Source organism: Apis florea, unplaced genomic scaffold (genome assembly GCF_048593485.1).
Source record: "Apis florea isolate Af1SG1 unplaced genomic scaffold, ASM4859348v1 contig_1615_pilon, whole genome shotgun sequence".
NCBI lineage: Eukaryota > Metazoa > Arthropoda > Insecta > Hymenoptera > Apidae > Apis > Apis florea.
The window spans coordinates 3,393,675-3,420,880 of record NW_028256416.1 but is presented as its reverse complement, the minus strand read 5'-3'; the positions used below and the strand labels follow the sequence as shown (position 1 = coordinate 3,420,880).

Sequence of the window (27,206 nt, the reverse complement as noted above, 5' to 3'; positions counted from 1 at the left end):
ATAAGGGTAGCCTGGAAAAGAACGAGGAATCGGTCGCGTTTCTTTTTAATTTGCTTACGGAATAGAGTAGAAAGGTATGTAGAGGGAACATTGATCTTTTTTTTTTTTTTTTTTAAGGACTTTTTTCGTGGATAATAATAAAAAGTATGTAAGGCGTAGTATATAAAGCATTGTAAAATTTCAACGAGAAGATAATTTATAAAAAAAATTTATAGCGTAAGATAATTATGATAAATTTTAGACATCGACATTTCGTGTGTAAAAATGTCTTATATACGTATACTTGTATCTTTGTCCTTTTTTTTTTTGTTTTTGTTTGATTATCGGTAAAACGTTACTCGTTACGAGTGCGAAATTATGCTGTTTGTATGTATCTTTTTTTTTTTATCAACGAAAATGACCTAGAATTAGAATATTTACAAATCATGTTTTATTTTAGTTCTCTCTATAAATCTTTCTAATTCTAATTTTAATTTTAAAATAGAATTTAATATACGAAGGAAAGAAAAAGCAATAGATAAGAAAATTATTACATTACACAAGGTTCCACGTATGTTATTATCCGGCGGTAAGAAACGGCTAAAGAACAGTGCACACAGTCGTTTTATCACAGTTCTAAGTTTAGAAACTCAATTGTACGTTGCATCCTGCGTGTTATCTACCAGTTTGATATCGCTATTCGTTATGCATTCGCGATACAGCTCCACGCACTCGTAGCAATAATAATCGTGAAATGCCTGGATCAGAAACGCGAAAGGATTCGCCGTTGGGTGGGCATCGACCGATCCCCACAAAGAGATACAACTCGTTACTCGTGAACGGCAACTGTTGTGGCCATTTCTCGCGCCACGAGAACGCAAACGTCGAGTTGAATGAAATTCAAATCGGCCGCGAGCTCGACCTACTCGCTGCTTTATTTTTGCTCTAGTTTTCAATTCGACGCATCTATGGAGACACGCGTCACCAAACTACCCACCACCACCACCACCACCTACAACGTTCTTCTATCCAACCTTGAAAATTCCCTCACTCCAAGCGTCCAAGCAAAATGAACATTTTTCAACATCTATCGAAATCGAGGCGAGACGTTATCATCGGGAATGTTGCCACCCCAGAAATACGAATATCTCGATTTTTCGGAATTTTTATTTTCCTTCTCTCTTAATTCGATATTGCGAATCAATGATAAAATTCAATACGATATAATAAATTCCAAACTCGAGATACTTGCCAACTCGATATACAAAATAGCTTTCGGGTACGAGTTTTCTGAAAATTGTTGTTGTTGGGTTAGAAAGTTTCGCGAGGAAATACGAGGAGAAGACAGGCTCGTTCTAAGGAGGAACGGGACGATGGTTGGGGAGGAAGGGTGAAGGGAGTGGTGGAAGAGTGGTCAGACTGGTGTATCAGGACGTTACACCTTGGTAGCAGCAAGGGCATGCTCTCGTAGCAACGTTGCTCTCTCGTCTCTCTTTCTCTCCTCTCTTCTCGATCCTCTTTCCACCCGATCCTCTAAGGCTAAGCACGGAATGCCGCGAGTAGGGGAAGGGTTAGCGCACGGATAAAAGACCCTTCTCGGCGTGGCCCGCGCTCGAGGGTTCTTCTCGTCGCAGGGTCAAGGAACGCGAGTGATACCGTGTTTCCCCATGTTGTTTACGCAAATCGATCGTACCGTTAAGGATAATCTTGGCCTCGTCGTATCGGGTTAATTTATCGGGGCAGTTTGACTGGTTTTTCCGCGATCGGGATGCAGGATCATCTCGAAACTTTGTTCCTTTTTTGGACGATTTCCTCCACGTTGAAATGAACGTGATCACTGTGCGTTAATTGTTGCCACGTTTCGTTTCGTTTCGTTTTTTTATTTCTTCTTCTTCTTATTATTTTTTTATTTGAGCTAGATAATAAAGAGGCAAAAAAAAAAAAAAAGGTAAATGAAAATCGATGCCTGTTAAACAGGTTATTGATCGTATAACAAGTTTTTCTCTCTCTCTTTTTTTTTTTTTTTTTCGTTTTTTGAAACACTATTACGCCGTTTATTATTTTTTGCTCTTCTCTGGTTCTGGTTAGACATCTTTTTACACGATCTTTTTATACGATACGAAACTGGGATACTATTACGCGACAAAACTCGGAGTCCTTGAAAGTCTCTTTCCACCAGATAAATCTTGCGATCTTTGACGTAATGATACGTTTTTTTTTTCCCCCTCCCCCTATTCGAAGCCTAGAAACACCTTGTGTTTAGGCGTTTTCACGGTCTACATAGGATTACGTAAAACTTCTTCTTTGTGTTTAACTTGTTTTATTTCTTTGGATTTCTTCCATGACATTGAAACAGATGTTGTTTCAAAGGAAATTAGAACGGCGTCGCTTTTAAAGATAAAATAATGAAATCACGGGAGGAAAATGCAGAAATTACTATGCGCCTATGACGTGTCCAAGAGTCATACGTCCACCGCGGTGCATCATGCTTTGACGCATCAACTGGTGGATATTTAAAGATCCATTTCAAAATCTTGCGATAAACTTAATTCCTAATAATGTAACTATTTTTTCTCGCTCGTATCGTGCTACGTCGTGAAAAAATTGTCGAATTCGAAATTTCTTATGGATATTATAATTAATAATAATCGTCACTGCGATATCAATTCTTGTGTTTGTTCGAAGATCGTTCCGATGTTGGACAAAATTAAAAATAGCGATTACTGGATATGGCACGTGCTCAATGATTCTTAGAACTCGAAATTTTTGCTCGCTCATTATTCAATCAATCTCATCGAGAATTTACGTTTGAATTTTTTCAATATCTCTATTGTCCACGTCTCTGATTATTTTATTTAAATATAGAAATATATATATATATTACAAAAAAAAGAAAAAAAGTCTATTTCCACAGTGTAGTAGGTCAACGATTATCTGTCCTTATCTAACTTCGAAAAGTGATTAAATGAAAAACAGTGTACTAGAATATAGAGTAGTTCTCTCTATATGAAAAATCAGATAATTTTTGCAAATCTGAATTAAAAAAATTATCGAAGAAAAAGAGGGGAAGTTTCTTATATTTTTAGATTCAATTTCGAGCTATCCTGTGAACGCAAATGTGTTCAGAAGACGTGTATCTCTTTTTTATGCTTCGATAAAAAATATCACAATCCAAAGCTTGTAAATTCTAAAAATGGCAATCGATGCGAATTCTTCGAAATTCGAAAGCAAAAATGTTCCATCAGGATTTAAATTGTTAAAAATAATTAATTAAAATAAGGATCGTTTGGCTTCTCTTCATTCTTGGAAACGTAACTCGTTCTGGCAAGCTTTATCTAAGCCATGCCCTATCAGACAATTTTCCATTTATTTTCGAACCTTCCACCCAATACAATCGGTGAATGTTGAATTAGTCGTGCCTACATCATCGATCGTTCCCTTTTCCGTGTTTCGTCATCGGCCAGAGATATACCTGTTTGCTCGCGCCGTCCTTGTGCCCATACGATTAGAGGCGCGATAACATCGTTCGCGCTAGGTGACATTTCAACTTTGATAATTGTAATCAGAGTATTTAACTGGTCGAGTTTCTTTTCGATCGAAAAAAAATTCGAGAACGAAAAAATCTTCCTCCTCGCGAATCTATCGAAATATAATCCGAATTGATAAAAGCAAATGGACCCCTCTTTCGAGGATCTTGAATTTTGATGAGAAAATTTTTCGCTTATACTCTTGAACCTATTAACTCGATCGAGCGTTTATTAATTCACGGATAAAATCGGTAAATTAATCATTCGTACAACTTTTTAATCCTAATTTCATCCTAAATTATCCCCGAATCCCATTTAAAAAAAGCTCGTCTTCCCTTCTGATCGATCGAAAGATCGGCAGAAATCCGATTGGGCGAACGTTCCACGAAATTCTATTCGAGCATCGATCGATCCTAGCTTTGGCGACAGGGCGAGGAAAAGTGGAAAAGTACGAAATAATCTTGGCCAATCTCTTCAATTGGTAAACGAGAGAAAGAGGAAGGAGAGGAGGAGGGCGTAAGGCAGAATATCAGAAGGAGCTCGAGAAGAATCGGCGTATTACTTGCTCGCTCGGCTGTAAATTGCTGGCTCGGTGAACAATCCCATTTACACGAATAATCCGCGCGAAGACGTAGAGCATCGGATTTTCGTACGGCTGTATGCTTGTGTCGACGGATGTAAATGGAACCTCCTTTTACACGAAGTGGCTGTATCAAAACCGCGATATGCTCGCGTTTTCACAAGCCCTTCTTTTCAGATTGAGTTATCCAAAGTGCGAGGAAGCATAGCTTCCATAGATTTCAACAAGCACAACTTTCGAGAAAAGGAATGAGAAGAATTTTGAAATTTCGAGAATTGCGAGAGTTGTGTTAAGATTAATTTTCTTAACCGATTTATCATCGATGGATCGATAAATCCGTGAGAGGTTGATGGGGTTCGTGATTTTTTATTTTTCGAGTTATCGGCAAAAGAAGGAAATTAAATTAAAAAAAAAAAAAAAAGAGAGAGAGAGAGAGAATATCCTTTCGTTCTGTACTATTTGTATCAAATTTTTGAACTCGATAGTAATCCACTTAGAATTCGATTCGAATATAGTTTGGTTTGACGGACAACGAATTTCCTCGTTCGATTTACGTTTTTCGCGCCAATGCTCATCGACGCGTTTACTCGACGCGTCGGAAATGGATAGGCATGCGGATTCCATTTATATAAATCGTTGTATAGCAATGCCAATCAATGCACCACGATCATATCATCATTTGCCAAATTTTATCTCCAATACAACATTCAACTTCCAATTCGCGATTGTTCGATTGCCAATCGTTATTGTCATTGACTCGCAAGTATTTCGTTTTCACTTCTTCTAATTTCTGTGTATAAAAATCGTTGTTATTTTGTGACGAACTTTACAGAAGAGGTGTACGAATCACGAGCAATTCGAGACGAAACAATCCCTTTTCTTGGCCTTATCCCTTCGAGTCATAAACTGGTTGGCAATGGTTAAACCGATATATCGCGGATTTCGCTATTGCAAAGTAGGTTCCCTACTCTCACAACTGTACGAGATAACTACTCGTGTTGCGTTCGTTTGGAAATGGATTTAATTAGCAAATTATCGAGCGGCGACACGTTTCAGCAAAACGGGGACGGGTGTTTCGCAAATGCGTTGGTTAATTTCAGAACTGAAGGAAATAAGCGATGGCACGACGAGAAACGTCTTTATACGTGACCACGACAAATGGATGAAAGCTCGGTCGGACGTATATATTCCTGTTGGAACGTAGAAATTAACGGTGGCCGCACAAAGCATAGTTGCTCGAGACTTCGTCTTGTAATCGTTCAGTGAACCAGACCTCGTAAACACGTTGAATAGATTCCTTCTACAACTCGCATTAACCAACATTTCTCTACCGATCCAACGTTGTAATTGGGCGACATATACATTCTCGAACCCAAATTCTTCTTCCCTTTCGGGGGAAAAAATATCGCAAGGTGTTGAACAATAGTTGTGTATTATTATAACGAAGGAACAGAAGAATTCAATAACTCCGACTGATTTTCTGATCGAAACTTTGAATGACTTCGTTCGTTCTTCACGCTTCCAACGTTAAAACCAAATATTCGTTATTCACACCTCCATCGATCTATTCTTAACGTTCTGACGTGAAAAAAAAAAAGAAATTCCTATTCACCGCAATCTTCGCAATAAGTTATGGTCAGCGAAAAAGACGCGAGTTAATGAAATACAAAACTTTGCATAAATTTACAAACGATAACATTGTTGAGAAAAATACGTGTAAATTTAAACGTGACGATGTAACAGTTTCCTGTAATTTTTTGCTAATTTTTTTCTTTCTTTCTTTCAATTCTCGCCTTTTCCTCGATGTCTATGTTTCGTCGATCGTCAAAATTTTAGCAGAAATTTTGGTTTCGTCGGGCCGTGCCAATCTATTTTTACCGCGGTAGTAGTCAATAGTCGTTGCGTTATCACCGATGCACCGACAACCGGTTCGCCTTTTATTGCCTCGCTGCATAAACGTTCTCAAACATTTAACAAGCATTAACGCGTCGGCCTGTTGACATAACTGTCGGTATTTGCTTGGAAAGTGCGAGTTCCCGATGATTCTCTACCCGGTTTCAACCGTTTCTCCTTCTTCGAAAAGTGGCCTGTCAACGAGAAATCCCGTTGATTTCATCCGTTACCACGATTCGTCTCTCTCTCTCTCTCTCTCTCACGGTTTTCTCCGTTTCTCGATCGTTCTGCGCGCGAGATCTCCGTAAAATTTCTATCCTCCATTTCTTTTTTATTTATTTACTTATTTATTTTTCTTGGAGCAAAACGGCGACGGATTCCGTTCGAAGTTTCACGATTGATATTGTTCCACTTATCGAGAGAGTCAAATCGAGGCGATATCGGCACAACTTTATTTCTTTCTGACACGTCATTCGACAAATGGAGGAAAACGACACAATTCCGCGAGAATCCAGCAGGCTATGCGCGATAATGCGCACTTCGTAATTTCTTATCGGGATTGGCGCAAGTCTCGAGGCATCGAGAATGGATTTAAGTTTCTCGAAACGAATGAAATTCGACGAATCAATCCTGCGCTTTTCCCGCTTAACTAACAACGAAATAAAAGAGATAAGTTGAATTCCGTCGTTGAATTCCACCCTCCTCCCCCTCCCCCCTCCCCGTTCTTTCTCGATTTTCCATCATACAGCCTCGACCGATAAGGAAACGTAATGATAAAGAAACGATAATGACGATAAAGAAAGATGAAACGTAAATAAGACGATAATCTCGTGTTTTACGATCATTGATATTTGCCGTGGTTAAAAATATTTTTTTAGCAAATAACGCCGCTCCTCTGTCTCGCCTTTCGAATTCGATTGTTCCTGTTGAAAAAAACAATCGTATCGCAAACAGTACAGCAATCATGGAGCTAATCGTCGGGTGTTTAAACGACGACGTTTAAAAAAAACGAGACGAAAAAGGAACGTGGCGAATATATGCCCGCATTGATAATCGTGCGATGCATTTTCATACACGCAGTTGGTCGACCGGTATTTGGGGCGAAGGCTCGGCCGTCCAATCAACGATATCATTGATCACTCTATTTAAAGAAGCCGATGGAAAGCGTGACGTCAAGCGTCGAATTTCTAAGCCAACTCCGTTTAGCCTCGACCGAACCCGGTAATCTCACCTGCCAGCATTTCTTCCATCCTTCCGTTCGCGATATACGTCTTCCGATATTCGCACACGTCTCTTTCCACATTCTTCGTTTCTCTTCCCTCTCGTGTCGAATCGAACGGGGAGGATCCGAAGAATCTGAGGCATCCCTTTACTTTAATGCGAATCAACATCATGATCTCCGATTCTTGTGAAAATTCGAGCAAAAAAAAAAAAAGAAAAAGAAAAAGTAGAATAAAATTCGAATATTGACAACGTGTTGGTTTTATTCCATTCGGTGTGAACAATGACGTTGGATAAAGACGATTTGAAATTAGCTTATTTAAGAATTAGACACACGTTAGTCGGGGAATGATTTCATTGTTGAAGAAAATTTTATCGCGGCGATCAAGAGATTAAAGATTGCGGATCTTCGATACACGAGGCAAGGACGAATCAATTGCGGGATTAAATAAACGAAGTGATTTCACAAAATTACAAGGAAAATTCCGCGAGAGAGGAGTTTGAAAAGAGACGGGGGCGAGCGAGACGTGGTAAAAACGGTAAACAAGGTTTTTTTCGTCGTGGACGGGGACGACTCGAATTTTTATAGCCTGTTCCGTGATTTTCGCATTTCGTTCTCGTTTTCCATTTCGATTTCCTTCGTCGTCTTTCAAATCGTTTGTTTATTTGGCAATCGGCCTTCTTACCCAATTCTATAGTTTATCGCGCTACAATGATGTTAGCGAGAGAATTTTTGGCGATGGCCGACAGGATAATTTGTGACAATTGTTGGATCGATGCGAAAATTGTACGAAAATCGCGAAGGAGGTAATAAATTTACTCGAAATTTACTTTAAACTTTGTATATTTACACAAAATTATGAACATGGAATTCTTGCTTTTTTTTTTTTTTTTTTTGACGAATTGTCACAACCGGATTCATATTTCGAATGAAATCGAATTACGAACGAAACATTTGCATCTTCAATCGAGAATTAAAGCACAGCGATATCGGTATTTTCGTTCTATTCTATTTGGTTAACAGAAAAACTGGTTTTTCTCCGGTTACATAAATAACGTAACAAGTCGACGTAACCAATTAAGTTTTCTTCGTTTAATTGGCATTAGAGCGATGCCGCCCGTTTGTTGTTCGTTGACCTAATTAGCAGCCTGGCAATGGCGAAGAGAGTCGTTCTATTTCTTCGACTTCGTCGAATTATCCACTTATTTTCCTCCAATGGAAAACCGCGAATACTTGTCGCATCTTCGAAATTCCTTTTCCCCCGAAAAGTTACGCGCGCGATAAACGTGATCCACTTGGGCGAGCTTTGTTACACGAGTTGCATTTAACGTCAGTCGATAAAGTCAACGAACTTTGGCCGAACTTGTATAGAATAAACGTATACGATACACGTCGTTTTTTTTTTTTCTTGACAAAACGATCAAGGTTTTCGATCAATCCAAAGCGAATTCATTCTTCTACAACACCGTACAAGTAACTTAATTGAAACGTTGATTTTTCGATAATTAATCGAGAATTATTTATCGAGATTACCATCGAGCGTTAGAACAAAGATCGCGCAGCGGCGTTTCAATTTTCACGGTCAAAAGTTAAAAGAAGAAGCATCGCGTCGTTTACGAGACGAGGGATAATACCACAAGGTTATACGCAAGGTTCACGCGAAAGGTATGTAAAGGGAGAGGCAGGGCTCGCAAACATCATATTTTAGAAGCAGCGAGCAATTTCGGGTATCATTGTCGCACTGGCTGCAATTATCCCGGATATCCGTCGTCTGCGCGACGTCGAAATAATTACTCGGGCCGCGTAACTACTAGGAGCGCAATTACCGCGATAAGAGGCCGCTCTCGATCCCCGCGTACCATGGATTCCCCTTCTCGTTAAGCCTCTTTCATCGAATTTCCGCGAAAATTGGAATATTTCGGTTCTTCTGGTTCGATGGCGCTTCTCCCGCTTCCGTCTCTTTTCCTTTGACCGTCCATCCACTTGACTTCGTTTCTTCCCAGAGGCATGGATGAACCCGAGTCTCTCTCCCCCTCGATCCTCTTCCTTTGACCCAAATAATCGCTTGCTCGTTCACTCTACGTATTATAATAATTTTCTCGAATCGATACGTGGCGATTTTCGAATTACGTTGCGTTAAACTTCTATCAATCCTTCTTTCGAGACGTTTCGAAATTCGAATTTTTCTATTCGTTACGCGGAAACAGTGTTGTTCGCGTGTTATTTTTTTTTTTTTTTTTTTCGAGAAAAAACCCACCCTGTACAAAATTACAATCTCTCAACACAATTTCAAAATTCAAGGTCACGCTGCTTTCGATTCATCCCATGATAGAATAAATTCGAAGTTTTGGTATAAGGCTTACAAATAACACGGTACGCAAACAGTTGCGTTTCAGACGCGTGGAAAGTTCATCAAGTTCAAATTCCCGCGTCAGGTTTAGGCGAGTTTAAGCTACTTTCAGCTCCTAATTGCGGTCTCCCCTTCGACCTGGCTTTGATGCCCTCCATCCCGTGTCCCTATATATCAGCCCGCCGACCCTTTCGAGTGGCGTGCTGCGGGCTGGTTATGGACTGGTTAGTCGATGCACCGCTGCCGCCACTGGACTCTTCGGCGCCTCACGCTACCCTCGTTCCAGACTCTCTGGCGCCCCTTTTCATCCGTCTCTCTCTTCTCCTCTTCTTCCTCCTTTATCCCCTCCCCCTTCCCTCCCCCCTGCCCCCCTTTCGCATTAAAAACGGGTGACGCGAGAATAATTGATACGCAATAAAATCGATCTCCTGCTCCGGGTTCGATTCCGCCTCGAACTATGGAAAGCTGCGGAAAAAGAAAAAAAAAAAAAAAAAAAAAAGAAAAAAACACCAGATCGTTACGATACACGACAAATTGCTTCATTTTTTAACGTGGAAGATACGTGGTTGATAAATTCATACCCCTCCCCGACGGAATATCGCCGCGTTACGCGGAAATTACCCGCACGACCCGTTATTTTGTCATTCGTGTCTCTTCTATGAAGCGATCGACTGATCCAACCCTCCTCCCCCCTCGTGTCTCACCCAACCTAATGGTTGGACGAAGGTAGAAACGTAGGAGGTAGGAGGCCTTTTCGTGTCACGACACGGTCTGGTCACGCACGCTTGCTTGCTTGTTGAAAACATCATGGTAAAAATAAATCTTGTTGCAAGGATAAACGGCGGACGGTCCATGGTCGCGTATATTTCTTCCTCCCGATTTTTAAAACGTAGAGTGGTTTAAGAGTGAACGGAGAAGAGGAGGAGGAGGAGGAAGTGGATATTGGGAACAAATTTGTGTTGACGAGATATGGCGAAGCGTTTTTTTCTTTTCTTTTTTCTTTTTTTTTTTTTTTTTCAAGACGAACCAATGGCGGTATTTCATATTTAGATTTTTTTTTTCTTTTTTTATCATTTCCACGAGAGATTGAAATCGTTTGATCAAATGGTTTTGTCCGTGGATCCGAATGGATCGCGCTACACGGCGGGAATTGATCGAGTTATCGAGACGAGAATGTTTCCGGTTGTTCGACAGGGCAGGAAATTGCTTCCATGTTTTTTACGAAAAATTCACACCGGCCGAGGCGAGCAAACAACATTGTCAAAGGGAACAAATTTGTCTCGAAAGAGTCGGACGCATTAATATTCATCGTTGATCGAATACCGCGAAAAATACGAAGAAAAACATGTAACGCGTCGTACGTGTCCCCTCCAAGGAATTGAATTATTGAAATCACTTGCACCGATAAAAATTTCCTCTTCGAAAGCTTCGAAATTCCATTTTCCGTCGTACCTAAAAAATGCGTTCATTCGCGATTTTTAATTTTTCGCGAGAAAAGAAAAAAAAAACGTTTATCGACGACAACGATCGAAATTTCCACGCTAATTTCACCTTCGCGCGCGTTCTCGATCGTTCGAATTTTCGCATTTTCGAATTTTCGCATCGATTCACTTGTTCCACCTTTCTACATCCGACGTCCATTAAAAATTCACGTTCTCCCTGGGAATTGGAAAGATTCCCCGCCGTGTCTGGCCGAGATTAAAAAGCGTGGAAACGAAACCACGGTAGAACCAGGAGTTTCGACGAGATTCGAAAATCGCGAATCACGATCTCGAAAAGCTCGGCCTCGGTTGGCGTTCGTTAACGAAGCGATCCCCGACAATCGCGTATTCCATATTCGAGGCGGGAGGATATTTCTCGTGACGCGGGTTTCGTGCCTCGTGATTCTTTAACGAGCCGCGAAACCAACCTTCGCCACGCTCCTCTTGCGCTTTTCCCTGTCGCCTCTTCTCCCCTATCGCCGCAATGAAATCGAAACGACGAATCGCGCGCGCACGGGTCGCTGGTCACCCTTCGAATCGCCTCCCGGTAAATTATTTACGTCGCGTGCCGTCCACTATCGATTCGTCCTGTCCGCTCCTCCTCCTCCTCCTCCTCCCTTTTTTCTTTTCCTTCCTTTTTTCCCCTCCCTCTCGATCTACCAATATTTCGTCGTCTCTCCAATTTTTTCCACGCGAGTCGTCGAAAAAATTGATCGACGCGAGGATCGATTAATCGACGAGGTTTCTGTGGAAAAAGGATGTGTATCGGAGAATAAGTAAAAGATCGTATGTGCGTTATTATTGCATTTTTATTTGGCAGTTTGAACAGTGTTTCGAAGTAGGGTAATTTTTTTTTTTTTTTAAAGGGGGACGATGAATTTTGTGAAGCAATAATAAGTTTATCGGTCTCGCGAGATTGCCAGAATTGGAAGATTTTTATGCGGTTTATAGCCGGTGATACGACGCTCTCGGCGGTCGGAAGGAAGCAATTTCGAGGCCCTAATTGCGCCATGAATCTTGACGACTCGGGGACCGGCGCGGCTCCAAAGATTCCATACCGAAGGAAATATCGTTTGCTCCGCTCTGAATTAATAGGCGAGGGTCGCGATATAAATGCTTCCGGGGTTGAAATAGATACGCGTGATCGTGAGAAAATTCCCAATCATCCCTGACCACCCCCGATCATCCACGAAATTCGCTTTCAATTCGTCGAAAATTATATTTATATTTCTCCCTCGGGAACAGAAACATCCCGAGACACACATCCAAAAATCATTCGTTTCATTATGCCACGCATCTTTTAAAATTTCCAAAAAGGCTTCGTCCCTTAAATTGGAACAACAATCATCGAATGATAGAGCAAAAGTTCAGACTTAAAAAGAACTAGGTAACGCACTTGATCACTTACATCATCTATCAATTTCAACAAACTAATTGGAACCATCTTTCGAAACGAAAAGACGAGGAAGAAGAGGCGAGGAAAATTCGCTCATCCTTGCTTCAATTGGAGGAGGGAACGGGACCTGTTACGTTTCAAATCTTACGAACAAATTCAAAGATAGAACGGATCGTTTAATCGGTAAACGTGGCCGAGTTACATCGGTGCAATCCACGTCATTAAACCGAGCGAAACCGATTTAACGGACAATGAATTGCATAACGTTCAGCCCTCCCTCCCTCTGCCTCCCCGCAAACAAACGGTAACAGGAATACGAAGCATGTTTATAGGTTTATTACGAATTGCGGTCCGCGTCGTCCGTGTTGTTTCCGGGACGCGTGTTGAAAATGTCGAGGGGAAACGTGGTTTCCCTCCCCCTTTCCTCCCAGAGCTGAACTCGAGCACGTGACGCGCCCTCGAATTACCGCTCTGTTGCTTTTTTCTTTTTTCTTTTTTTTTTTTTTTTCCATTACGTTTTTGTTTCGAATCAACGCGATTTATTCGCGATTGATCCCAAATTTTTTTTTCTTTTCGGGTAAAAATGACACATTTTTCTTTCTTTCTTTCTTTTTTTGTATTAAGTTTGAATGATGATAATAATAATAATAATAATAAATAATGGAGGCAAAAGAAGCGAGGGATAATCGATTAAAGAGTGGGTTAACGTTTTCTGTTGCAGAAATAATGAAGAGAGAAGCTGATGCAGGCGCTATGACAGGTTCTGGAGGACCGACAAGTCCTCACAAGCGTTACAGACAGGGTGACGATGAACTTCGTCTTCTGATCCCCAGCAAGGTAAGATTTTATCAGCTGTTCCCCCAGTCTTGGCGGAACCAGTTTCGCAAAGTTGGAGGCGGCGATCGGTCGGTCGGTCGATCGAGCGCCGCTTCCTTTTAGACGAAATATGAGTCGAAAGGAACGATTATATATAAATCCTGTATGGAGAAACTATCCAATGTATTTTTTAATTCTCGAGAAAATGTTTCTCCTTCTATTTATAAATTTGTCGTTTTCCACAAAACGATTATTGCGATTATAGACAATATAATCCTTCCACGTGTTCTTACTTTCTATTCCCCACTCGTTTCACTCGTTTCGACGAAACTAAGAACAGAATTGTTCTCGAACAATCTCGAGCGCTCGAGTAGTAGTTAGATCATTCATCACGTATCACGTATTCTCTCTTTTCTAACCGTTCGTTCAGATTCTATTACAAAGATCTGTTACAAAGGAGAAAAATTCGAAATCTTGTTTGCAAAGCAGTTTTGAAACGCAATAAGAGAGAAACGAAAGAAGGAAACTTTTTTTTTTAGTTTCACCTTTCGTAGAAACGAGAGACGAGGCGTGTGCAATTTCCTCTCCAAATGTTGCTCTCTCATTGTTCAATTTCCAAACGAGATTACGCAACAATCTTTCCAACCGTGTTTCCCTCGACCAGATAAGCTTTGTCAACCGCGCTCCAACGTTCTCTTTCTCACGCGTTTGCTACACGATTTTCCACGATTTTTTTCTTTTTTTTTTTTTTCCACGCGACAAGCTGGTCGAGCAGAAGCCGCCGCTCGTCATAACGCGCCGTTTCGTGCCGGAACGTTCGCGGAACACGATTCTCTTCCGGTCATTGTCGCCGTGCTCGGCCAACCGTCCTCCACTTTTCTTCCGCTTTCTTCCGCCCGCCGCAATTTTCGAAACGAATTTTCGACCGATTCCAACGTTCTTCTTTACGATGGATACCAAAAATGTACACGCTGCTCGAGAAAGATCGTGAGAGAAAGACCGCGTTTACAATTCGAATTGCTTTGTTTATCGAGAGAAAAAAAATCGACGATAAAAAGAAAATATCGATGCTACGTTTCCAGAGAAAGATACAATACGCGATACAATCTTGTGCGGAGCGATTATGGTCGCTCGACTAGTCGGCCGACTATAGTAGCGAAAGGTTTAAACGAGGGAGAAAAATTACAAATCGATAAAGAATTTCTTTCTTTCTTTCTTTCTTTCTTTCCTTCCAAAATTATGAAATTATTTGGAAAGTGTTGGCTCCGATTTTCGCCTACAATATTACTCGCTTTGCCGTTATTAAGTTTTATCTTGTCTTAAAAAAATATATCAGAGATCTCTTCATTTTCTCCTAAGAAGAGAAATCGTGCTTCTCGAGGGAGCACGTATACGCCATATACCACGCGTATAAAAGAAGAGAAAAGAATAGAGAGAGAGAGAGAAAAGAAGAAGCACGTGCCACTACCCATATCGAAATTCATTCGTTCGCGTCTTAATAAAACGAGATTGCATCGCGAATGGAAAGAAGGGAGGAATCGATCGAGGAGGCACAAAGGAGGCGCTCCCCTGGATGCGTATCGACCTCCTCCGTCGATTTCGCGGCCCAACCGCTTCGATTTTTATCCCCGTTGGCGGGGAGACGGTGATCGAGCAGCGCAATGTCGGTGTCAGGGTCGATCGATGGACCGCTCCTCTTTTCCGTCGAGTAATGCAATCTCGTTCACGATCGCGGCAACGCACAATCACGCGTTTTTACGCCACGGTCCCGTGCCGTGTCGCAATATATCGGCCGCTTATCGCCGCTAATCGCGCGGTGGAAAACCGTGGCCGAAACCGTTCGAAAAGGAACGAGATCGGGACGACCTTCCGCGCCTCGATTCCCACGAAAAATCGGGCGAGAAATTGGAGCGCGAGTTATAACACGGATAGATCCCCCGTGGCTGTGGGTCGAGGCCGGGAACTTGAGTCACCGTTCACGATTATATTTTAAGATCGCGTATATTTTAACGCGTTATTTTGTTCTGGCACGAAACGTTATCCCCGAAACGGTTCCGCGATTATCGCATCGTTCTTTGAAAAGTGGTGGCTGTGGTAGTTTTTTATCGTTCGAATTATCGTCGAAGAACGTAACGTAAGAAGATCATTTTTAGAGAATGAAATTTCGATCCAACGTATACTTTCGAACACGCAAGAAGAACAATTCTTGCCAATTCGAATCTCGTTTAGGAGAAAAGAAAAGAATTATTTGTTTATCAAGTTTATGCATAGTATATTTCTGAATCTGAAAAATCTGAAAATTTTGGATTTCAGGTAGCCGGTTCGATAATCGGCAAGGGTGGCCAGAATATCACCAAACTGAGGAGTCAGGTAAGCCGTTGCTTCTTCCGTTCCCGTCGTTACCGTATCCCTCGATCTTGTTTCCTCTGTCGTTCGTTCGTGTTCGAGGGACAAGCACGAGAGACAGAAGAAGTGTAAACGATCGGAAAGAGAAAAAAAAAAAAAAAAAAAAAGAAAAGAAAAGAAAAGAAAGATGATAGACAAAGAAGATCCAGATGGCGAAGTGTATAATATAAACTTTAGTCGAATGATTGATTCACGAATCACGTCGCATTTTTCACGAGTCTATATTTTATTCCGTTCCCACCGTGATTAATCTGTCGCGCGAATTTCTAGAGACGACCACACATGTTACATACCATTTGTCTATCGATCGATTAGCTGGAATGTTTAGGAAGGCTCCGATGAGCGTATTTCTGAAACGTGTGTGCAAACGAGAATCGTGTGTTTGCTGCGAGATTACGTACCGTTTTCTCTCCCTCTTTTTCTCTCTGTCTCTCTTTCTCGAGTTCAGTATTTAGCCCGTTTTTTCATTAGCCGACCTAGCAGAGTATTATTATTATTATTGTTGTTGTTGTTGTTATTATTATTATTATTATTATTATTATTATTATTACTATTATTATTATTATTATTTTTTTTTTCTAGAAAACTATGAAACCGTTCGTTCCTTTTTACCTACATACGACCAAAGATAAATGCAATATATATATCTAAAAATTATATATACATTTACATACACACACACGTACGAAATATCTTCATCACGCATATTTTTCGTTCTCGAGCTGGAAAGTTAACCCTTTTTTCGTCTATCGCAATTCGTCCTGCCGACAGATCATATATATATATATATATACATAAATACATATATATATATATATATACACAAATATCTGCCCGCTCTCGACCGTCTCTGGAAATTGATCGAACGGCCCGTTTCCGCGCGTTCGTGGCCCGAGAGTAAAACTGCGTGGGCGTGAAACTGCAGCCGACCCTGAACGATTGATTAAAGATGCGGCCCGCGAGTAAAGCCTGTTGCACGCGCATACCGATCGAACCTCTTTCGATTCCAGCTCGAAAGGATTAATTATCGATGGTAATGAGTCGGAACGGGCGTGTTGCAACGCGATATAAATTACACCGTGGGATCAAGCTTAAACTCTCTGCTCGAACGCTCAACCGGAGAGAGAGAGACAGAGAGAGAGAGAGAGAGAGAGTCCGTGGAAAGGAAAAAAGAAAAAAAAAAAAAGGGAATATTTTTAGATCAATGCAAGCACGATGTGTTCTCGACGCACGTAAAAATTCCATTTAGAATTGCTGTGTGTATATATATATATATATACATATATATTCATAGCACGATTTTATTCGTATACGACGTTTTAATTATGATTCGGTTCGATTCGGTCGAGCACGTAACAGGCATTACACTTGCGAGTATCTCGATCGATGCCGTTGTTGCGCAACCGTTTGCCTCGGTGTTTCTTTCTACCATCGTCCTTGAGACGCCGAGACGAGAACTCACCCTGCGGAAGATCGACGCGACGAACGTCCGCAGCCTCGTGTTTCTTCGCTTGTTTACGTTACTCGCCGGCCGATAAAATTAAGAAGAAATTCAGATCGCGCGAAATACGTATACACCACGCAGGATTTAGGATTAACGAGTTTCCACCGATTTTCGTTTCTTGATCGCTTAGATCGTGAGAGAATCGCAAACGCGAGTTTAAGTGTCGACGAGACGCTTCGCGTTTAAGCTCGCGTTTCGATCGACTGACGCGACGATCGATTGCATCCATCGATTGGAGCAGTCGAGACGATTCGGTACGCGTGTATTTTTTTCTTTTTTTTTTTTTTTTTCCTTTCTTTCCTTTTTTTAATTTAACGTCGTTAAGAGCGGTCAATGGCAACAATGTTTCTCACGACGAAACGCGTAAAACGTTACGAGCACGTGGACTCAGGGACAAAATAGAGTGGATTCGACGCGGTGAACGCGGCGAGTTTAATCGTTGAGAACGGACGGAGACCCAAAGTAAGAAACTCATAGCCGATTAACCGATTATTTCCAGTCTATGAATTTTCTCGAGGAATGCTTCGGAATGCTCGAATCTCTCGGATCCAGATGCAATTTTGTCTGTTCCCTAAGAGAAATGTAAGTTTTTTTATCTGCAGAGAATCGATCAATCGCGAGGAAAATCAATTTTCAGAATCGAATTTAGCTGTATAAAGGATTGAAAATTATTCTTTCGAAAAGCTCAATTCGATTGTTTCTCCCATAATTGCTCGAAATTGTAATAACGTTCCGTCAGATTTCATTGAGATCGCGTCTGAAGCGCATCCTCGTACATCTATCTCCTCTTCTCCAAGGAACTTCTAACGAGCAACCTGTATAAAATAACCATCGACCAGCGAGAATGCGATAAACGCTAATGGAATTAAGCAATCGTGAACGAGTCGTTCCCACTCGATCTTGTCCCTGGTCGTAAGTATTATAATCGGGTCGAAGCCGGTTCGTACGTATTTTTTGTGCCCGCCGACGAGGGCAGGAAGTACGCCATGCAGAGTGATCCACTCGCCGTCGAGTGATCCCCGAAAGCAGTGTCGCTCCATCGCGGTATCGGATCCTATTTTTATTGTATCGACGCGTGTGTCGATGAAGAAGAAAAAAAAAAAAAAAGAAAAAGAAAAATCTCTATCGCATGATCGATTGTTGGACACCGTTGGAAAACACGGTGCATAAGAATCATGGGATTATCGTGTTCGTTCAGCGGCATGGCGCTACTACTTTCGAGTCGATCGGCAGAGAATCACCCTGTACAAACAAATCCGAGGAGCGAGAGAAAGAAAAATCTCGAGGGATAATCGCGATATTTTTACCGTTTCCACTCGGATTTACGTCGTGTGTCCGCCATCGGTCGCTGCGCCCCCTGCAGCGCGTGTTCCCTCGTTAAACGGGGGGAATTCTTCATGCTCGGGCAGCGTCGCTCGTTTCGAGTTGGCCGAGGAAACAATTTGGGGGAAGGTGTTGGCAAAATGTTGTCGCGCGTGCGGAGAAATATTTGCGAGTATAATCGACGATCGATAGGATAGGAAACTGCGTATCTACGATCGATTGGCAAAAGTTGGATGGAAATCGAGGCGAGATTGGTTGGTTTAACCGCGATCGCGCGACCGAGCCGCTCGTCTTTCGAATCGAAGTTCGGCCAATCAGCCGATTAACGAATATAATCGGAAGATATCCCGTTGCGGCAATTAAATTCGTCGCGCGAAACAATTTATCTCCGATCAAAGGATCATCGACAGGGATTGTCAACAGAGAGGGGAAAAAAAAAAAAAAAAAAAAGAAGATAAAATATATCGGCCGATATTTTATTATTTAACTCGATCCTCCAGCGGCGGAAGTTGAAGAAAGGAAGCGAGAACGGTTCGGGAAATTGCATGTTGATTATCGAAACTTCCTTCCTCTAATTAACCGTGATTAAACGTGATTAAACGAAAAAAAACAAAGCGAAAGAGAGAGAACGGAGGAGAGCGAATGCTTTCTCTCTCTCTCTCTTTTCTCTCTCTCTCTCTCTCTCTCTCTCTCTCTCTCGGTATTTTTCATTTCGAAGACACATGGATCCGAGTCATTTCTTCCGATTAATTTTTTTCAACGACAAGAAAAGAAAAAAGAAAGGGAGAAACGTGCCGCTCGTTCTCCCACGCAAATATTTCTCCGATCGGCGATGGCGCGGGATTCGAGGGGAAAGGGAGGAAACGAGACGATAGAACGTGGGAGGAGCAGGTGAAAGGGGGGGCGGGGGGGTTGTTGGTAGAGGTATTAAATAAATACGAAAGGAGACAAGAGAAGGGGTTAGAAGATTAAGCCGCGAAAATTAATCCAGCCGTGAGAGACGTGATGTCTAACTTGGTTGATGATTTGTGCCCTGGCCCCGCCCCAACCCCGGCGTTGCCCCCCTGGTGTTGCCCTGCCGTTGCCCTGCCGTTGCCCTGCCCGGAACGACGGACCCTGACTTGATCGGCAAATGGACCACCCTACCAACAATCGACAACAACCACCAACCAACCACCAATGAACCAACCACCAACCACCACGGCCCGACAGTACAAAGCCTCAATCATTGTACCCGATTGCCCCGGACCCGAACGGTAATGACCAACACCACTACTTAATGTCTTATTTTTCTTTGTCTCTAATTACAAGAAAATACCTAAAACGGCAGCGACCTCATTGATCGCTCAGCTGTTTTTTTTTTTTTTTTTTTAAAGTCGGAACGACAACGACGTTCTCTCTCTCTCTCTCTCTCTCTCTCTCTCTTTCTCTCTCTCTCTCTCTCTATCGATGATTCTTTTTCTTTATGTCTGTCTATCTATCTGTCTGTCTGTCCGTCCGTCCGTATATCTGTCTGTCTGTCTGTCTGTCTGTCTTTTTTCACGCTCATTCTCCTCCACTACTCTTTCTCTCTCTATTTCTTTCGCCCGTATTTCTTTTTCCCTCCGTACTCTCTATCCTCCTATTCGCAGCCCTTTCTCTCTCTCTCTCTCTCTCTCTCTCCCTCCCTCTTCTCTTGGTCTTTTTTGTCTATCCGTCCGCTTGTGCCTTCCTCAGCCTTGTACCTGTGTCCTCGATCAGCGTCTCGAACATGGTTTCGCGATGATTCATCATCGGTCGCGAGTACGGGCGAGCTTTCGAAGGCGAGGAGCACGTCCGTGGGGCGCACGTTGCTCGTGACCGCACCTGCCATCGCTCGCAAGTCCACGTCTCTTTGTCGTCCCATCTCGTCCCCTCTCCCGCAGATTTCACTCATCTCTCTTCAACGTTCGTCAACGTTTCTCATCCTCTCCATCCGCCTCGTCTCCTCTTCCCGAAAGAGGATCTTTCGAGAGAGTCGAAAACGATCGAGAGGAGCCTCTAAAACCCTGTTCTCGCGCTTGTCGCTTCTTTGCTTCTTCCTTCGTTTTCGCTAGGAGGAACTCGTTCCAATTCAACGAGTTGGCTGGATGGAAATTCGCAAATTGCTTACTCGCAATCTCCCCCTCCTCCAAGAAGAAACGAATCTTCGATCGTTCGTTGTTGCGATTTCAGCGGGAATAGTCGTTATTCCAACGAGTTATGATCCAGCGAGAGGGCATACGTCTTTCCGCTTTTGTCGCGAAAAGCGATGGTCGACCATCGTGTTCCAAACCTTTCTTCTACTCTTATCCTTAATCCACCTCTAATCCTATTATTCTGGTGCAGTCTTTCTGTCTCTCTCTCTCTCTCTCTCTCTCTCTCTCTCTCTGTACACGTCTCTGATCCCTTTCTGTCTCTCTATTTTGTTCGTGTTTGCTCGGATCGTCTCGCGGTGCGCGGACAAAACACGCCCGATATAAATATCACACATGGTCAGATAAATGACAACACTTTGTGGTCGGGGAAAGTATAATGTGTACATTGTGTCTTTCTCTCTTTCTCTCTCTCTTTCTGTCTTTCTCTCTCTATTTCTCTTACTCTCTCTCTCTCTCTCTCTCTCTCTCTATCCTTCCTTCTTCTCTCTTTCATTTTCACATTCTCTTTATTTCTAATTTTTTTGTGGCTAACACGGATGCTAATCCGTGGAAATAGGCGGGTACTCTGCCGATTCCACGCTTAACGTCGATATGTCACGCTTACTCTTTTTAGGTACGCCCCATTGATCAGCGCACCATTGACCATCATCGTCCTGGCAGAGATATTTGCCAACTAAAAAAAAAAAAAAAAAAAAAAAAAAAAAGTGCGATTGAACAAATTGTCCACCGATCGCTACAGTCGAAAGTTATTACCGATTTGCTGTTGTGATCTTGTGCCTCTTGTGTTCTCTGCCTCGTTTCGATCCTTTCGTTGCTGGCCTCGTACATGCTCGTTCCAAATTCCTTACGAACCAACTACGTCTCCCTCATTTGGTGATAAACTTCGTTCACGATGGCTTTGTGATTGTGTGCATTGTCTAAATTTTTTTTTTTTTTTTTTTTGGTAGAAATTCAAGTTTTTAATTCAAGTCAGCAACGAAAGGGATTTCACGAACGCTTTTTCACGAGATTTAACGAACGTAGTTTTGATTTGAATTATTCTTTTTTTTTTTTTCTCACAAGAACGTTGTGGTATAAGCGTTGAGCGTGTTTAAGATAAGAGAAGGTCTTAGCGATTTTGTAGACGTTGTAAAACTTTAAGTAGGATTGATCGATCGTATCGAGTTATCGTTAGAAATTATCGAGAAATTGACACATCTGTTAGTCATTTCGTGGAGACGATTCTTTACACAGTTCGATAAATGAGGTGACGTAATGAGGTTTTATCGTCGTCCAAAATCATCGTCACATTTCGATTATAAATTATTTTTGTTCACCGATTAATGCAAAATGGAATCCAGTGTCGTTTTATAATTCATTTCATTGTTTCACGATCGAGTTTCGCATCTATAATTTCCACGATGACTAGTAATTATTTATGATAAACAAAATATTTAAATTACGTTTAAAAAATGCACATTGATAGTCTACGTGGTTTCCGTAGATCGACGGAATTATTAATCGATTCCAAACCTTACTTGCGTTTTTTTAGGATACAACATACAGGCCCGAATAACAACCGATTTCATCATATAGTCACGGCTATTCGACAATTTATGTAAAATTCGACGCGCGCATTATAAAAATTATTAGGAGGAGAATTATAGTTTTTCGTGTCTTTAGAAAAATATTTATTGTAATGTGATAAAGTGAGGGGGAAAAAAAATGTCGAACAGCAACGATCGAAAAGCAATTAAACAACCGTTCCGTTTCATAAATAATAACCGAACAGTCGCGAGGAGTGAAAAGAATCAGATTCGAAATTCAATTAAACTTAATTAAAAGATTATCCGCAACATCTGCGCGCGTTCGTTACAGATTAATCAAGAGGAAATATTCGATTTCAAACGATTGAAGCCAGTTTCTCTTTTAACCTCTGATTCTCTTAATCCTCTGTTAGATTTAACAGGTTTTTAACGGAAAGACATCCGTTAATTCAATTTTTCATCCCATCGATGCACGTCTAGAGATCCTAAATACTCGCGATCAAAGCTTACCAGCAGAATCGTAGTTTTTTTTTTTTGTCTCAGAGAAGCTTTTAATTTCGTGGAGAGATCTGTAAATCTAGCTTTCATTTTCGAGGCTTCGTTGTTGATGACCTTCGACACTTTTCCTTTCGAAAGGGACGAATTGATAACGCGCACTGGTTCTCCAAGGAGACGTTAGTCAAATTCGTGTTGATTGCGTGTTAAGTCGGGTGAGAATCGGTTCTCAGGGAGAGAAGTAGCTAACCGTTTTCACGGTTTTCAGAGGTCACTGGAAACCGTTCCCTCGCGACCGTGTTACTTCTATATCGAACGATCTCGTGTCTGGTGATCGCGAGACGGCGACCGTTATGTAGGAGAAAAGCGCATGATTAACCCTCGACTAGTAGGGTGAGCGTGGAGCTCTGTTCCCATAATTGGTAGGGTGAGATCGATTCGAAGGAAAGAGAAAAAAAATACCAGCTGTTCGCGATAGTCAAGTCGAGTCACGCGACGGAGACAAGTCGTGCGTATATAACCGTGCTTCGGTTGTCGATGGAAACCGCTGACAAAGGAAAAGGTACGATGGGCCCGATCATATTTAACCCTGCTTAACGTCATATGGAGAATATTTCGGATCCAACGTGGTGATTTTCCATTCCGCCATTCAATTAAATTTATCGCGTTTGAGGTTATGTGCGGTGGCCCTTCCTATTTTCACCACCAGATGTCTCATCGACTGTTTACTTTCTCGCTGCTAATTTGAAAGAAGGAGTTTTTTTTCTTTCTTTCTTTTTCTCCCCCGACTTTTCCTCTCGTAATCATGCACAACATCGTAATAATAGAGGGAGGAGAAAATTATAGTTTTTGTTTTTAAAAATAGCATAACAGCGAATAGGGTTAAATAGTTCTTTGTTGCGATAATATCGATTCATTTTTTTTTCCCTCTCCCTCCGTTTCTTTATCTTTCTGTGTACGAATAGGGATTTCTAGTTATTTTTTTTTTTTTTTTTTTAGATCGTTCTTGATATGTATTTCGAAGTTTTTTAGGTCGTTCAAGTACGACTTACCCCTGCTCGCATGATTCACTCTGCAACTCGTATTGTCTCACCTTCTCTCTCACCGAACGTGTGACTACTAGTACTAACACTGGATTAATTTTTTTTTTTTTTTTTTTCTATTATTAAAATTACACGTCACTACTAAACAAACACCGACCGATTCAACTCATTCTGTCTGTGACGAGGATTAACGTGCATTCACATTTCAGCTATAGTAAAAAAATAGATAAAAAGCTAGATTTCAGCTTCGCTGAGGAAGTATGTAATTGTTCGTTCCTAACTCCACCCTATCAGTCGATGGTTAACATTTAATAACAAAATAATCATGCGACGATCGAAGGAACGCCATTCGTAAGGGAAAGCTCGTCGCAGCTTTTTATCTTGCGACACGTTAAAAGCTTCGGCTCTTGTAAAAAGAGGGATCGATAAAAGTGCATTGCTAAAGAAGTAGCGATAGAAACAATTTGTGAAATAAACCATGTTCCATTTAACGTATGTGTCGATGGAATTTTTTTTTTTTATTTTCTTGTTATTTCCGTCAAATACCACGATGGTCAGTAAATTCTTGATTATTTTACAAATTTTTTTTTTTTTTTCATATTTATAAATTCTCTTTTCCTTTTAATTAAAATTTAAAAAGATTAAATTTCTACTCGCTTGCGAACAGAGATCCTGAATTTCGTTTCTTCTAAAAAAAGATCTACGAATTTTTAATTTCTCAATAACTTTTTCTCGAATTTTAATCGAACCTCCATTCTCAATCTCCTCCCAGAATTTGGCTGGCCATCGTCGAATTCGATTTTTCCACGGAAAACGAATACAAATGCATTGATTTCGGCGATACGATTACCTGGCTTCCGGCTTCGTTCAAGCACTATCTCGAAATTAGAATACATTATCGTGCCTCGGTCGAAATCGAATCGTGTCGGACGAAACGTAATTTTCCTTCGCCAACCAATCCGCGAAAACAAGTCGCGAGTGAAACTTCTATTCCGAACTTTCGGCAGCCTCTCGTCCTCTCGCAATTGTTATCCGAATCTCAACCATCGATCGAGTGGATACAATGTGAAAAACTGGTGGAAAATCCGGTCTATGATCGGGAAATATGATCCTATTCTCCTCTCGAACCTGTTCGAATATCTGAAAATTGCGCGGAAGATGAAAAATCTTTCTCGTTTTCTCGTGTTGCCCGCTACATATACAAAAAAAAAAAACATGGAAACCCCTTGAAATTTGAGTGCGAAAGTTAATAACTGGAAACCGAGTCAAATTAATTAGTTTATTTTTTTTTTTTTTTGCAATAATTAGAAACAAGTGCAAGTGCTTATATTTTATAAAAGTAAGAGAAAAAAAAATAAAGGGAGGATATAGAATAATATTTTTTCATTCGAACTTTCGCTTTTCGGTACAGTAAATTTTCAAGTACAACTAAAATTGACTAATTTCTGACTGAAACACGAATAAACTATCAACAACGTTCACTCTGTGAAATGCGAAAATAAAAAGTGGAATAAATTTTTTTCATTCAAAATTTAATTTTTCTTTTGATATGTTCATTTTGGACTTTCTTTAAAAAAAAAAAAAAAAAAAAAACTCAAACTCAAAACGTAGATTTTATTCTTTTTTTCTTTTGTATATTTTAACAAATCATTTATCATACATAATTTATTCGTATGTAGTCAAAAAAAAAAAAAAATAGCTAATTTTAATTTCTGCTTTTAAAATTTATCGGAAATTTTACTCGAAAACAAAGCCTTCAAATGAAAATAGTTTATTTATTTTCGATTTATTTTTTTCACTCCTTGTTCAGTTACCTTTACGCGATACCTGCAATTTTTAAGAACAACTCTTTGTTTTCTCAATCTACAATTTCACTGCCTCGTTATATCGATCGAAGGAAGGGAAGGGAAACGAGACGCGATTCCTTGGAATTTCAATTAGCGGACTATTAAAAAGAAAAAGAGAAAAGAAGAAAGGGCGGGAAGACAGAACGGAGGAGGAGATAGTCCTCCGGTGTTTAATTTGTGTTCAGCGTTTCGAAAGTTCCGTGTTTATCGGAATTTCGTATTTAAGCGGTATTTCCTGTGTTTTTATTCAATAACCCGTTTACCAGCGGTGATTCCACTCGCCGCCATTCACTCAAAAAGAGACGAGAGGCAGCCGATCGTTGGTGAATCCCAGTTCGTTTATCAATTCGATTCGTTCAATTGCGTTGCCGGGGTGGAATTAAAAATGTAAAAAAAATTAAATGAAAGTTCGAGCGGATGACACGGCGACGAGATACGGAAATATTCGCGAGCGGAGGATAAAAGCAAGCGGCGGGGTGCTGTTCAAAATTTTTGAATGGCGAAAGGAAGGACGAAGGGGATGGATACTTTTTTTTTTTTTTTTTTTTTTTTTTAGAAGAAGGTTTTTTTTTTAAATTGGTCCCAGCAGCTAATTTCTTGCGGGGAGGGAAAGGGTGAAAATTCGTGGACACGATTCGATTGTAGGCAAAAAAAAAAAAAAAAAAAAAAGAAAAAAAAACGCAAACGTGTTTGTAACGTTATTAAGACAAAGGTGGTCGAATGGGAGTAATTGTTGGAGTGTTTTTGATTTTAGGGTGCTTACCATCAGCTCGGATCTGCCCACCGTACTCCAAGTGTTGAACGAGGTCGTACCTAATCTCGAGGAGGTGAGTGTTGCTACCAGAAGAGGATCACACGGGAAAAGAAATGACTCAATCGTGAGACTTTTCACATGTTTTTTTCTTATTTTAGTAGAACTGTTAAAGATATAGAGTGGTATAGAGTGATAGAGAGCCGGGAGGGTTGGTTCGGTAATTGTTTGAGCGCCTTGATTCATCGTGTTGAATTTATCGTGCCATGACTCATTCTCTCTTGAGTCATCGATACGATTATTAATGGACGTAGAAAGAAATAACTTGCTTTATTTGGTAAGCTCGTTATTACTTATTAATAATCGAAAAGTATGAAAGTATGTTGTTCGAACGAATAATTTAATCGCCATAGGGAGATTAGGGTGCTAACCAATATACCGTCCCACCTTACAGAAACTCTTGTACCAAAGGGAATTGCATTTTATAGTTGCATGGAATGCATTCTAGAAATTTAGAGGACGATCTAAAATTTAAACGAAATTTTTCCTCAAAGAAGGATATATATATATTTTTTTTTTCTTCGATTTGCACGGGACAAAGTAGTAGCCGTTTCCATAAGTAGTGGAACGAATCGATGCATCCTATTTTAACGACAAACACGTGGCGACAATGATATAGAGTCACGTTCCAAAGAATTCTTATGAATATTTATTATCCGTTCGAAGATCAGCAATTAACATAAACCTGGAACAACTACGAACTACGAACAACGATTATTCACGTAAAACGAATACGTAAAGATTGTTGGGAAAATTAAAAAAAAAAATAAATAAATAAATAAAACGGAAAGATAAGCGAAATTTGCCCGCACGACGAACACGTAGAGCCATTCAAACGAGCAGGGAAACGT

General features: G+C 40.9%; 1 protein-coding gene across 12 annotated transcripts in view; it reads left to right on the top strand.

Annotated features, from left to right (window-relative positions):
• The window catches only part of HnRNP-K (Heterogeneous nuclear ribonucleoprotein K), a 90,809-nt gene that overhangs the window by 32,065 nt on the left and 31,538 nt on the right, over positions 1–27,206 (top strand). For 6 of the 12 annotated variants that reach the window (XM_086904836.1, XM_086904887.1, XM_086904775.1 and 3 more), the window contains 4 exons: positions 13,150–13,265; positions 15,558–15,614; positions 19,690–19,733; positions 26,299–26,422. In XM_086904836.1, the coding sequence (XP_086760962.1) occupies positions 13,155–13,265; positions 15,558–15,614; positions 19,690–19,733; positions 26,299–26,422 (336 nt within the window). In that variant the 5' untranslated portion in view covers positions 13,150–13,154. The remainder of the gene's footprint in view (positions 1–13,149; positions 13,266–15,557; positions 15,615–19,689; positions 19,734–26,298; positions 26,423–27,206) is intronic. The other 6 variants (XM_086905110.1, XM_086905065.1, XM_086905143.1 and 3 more) reach the window with 2 other exon arrangements.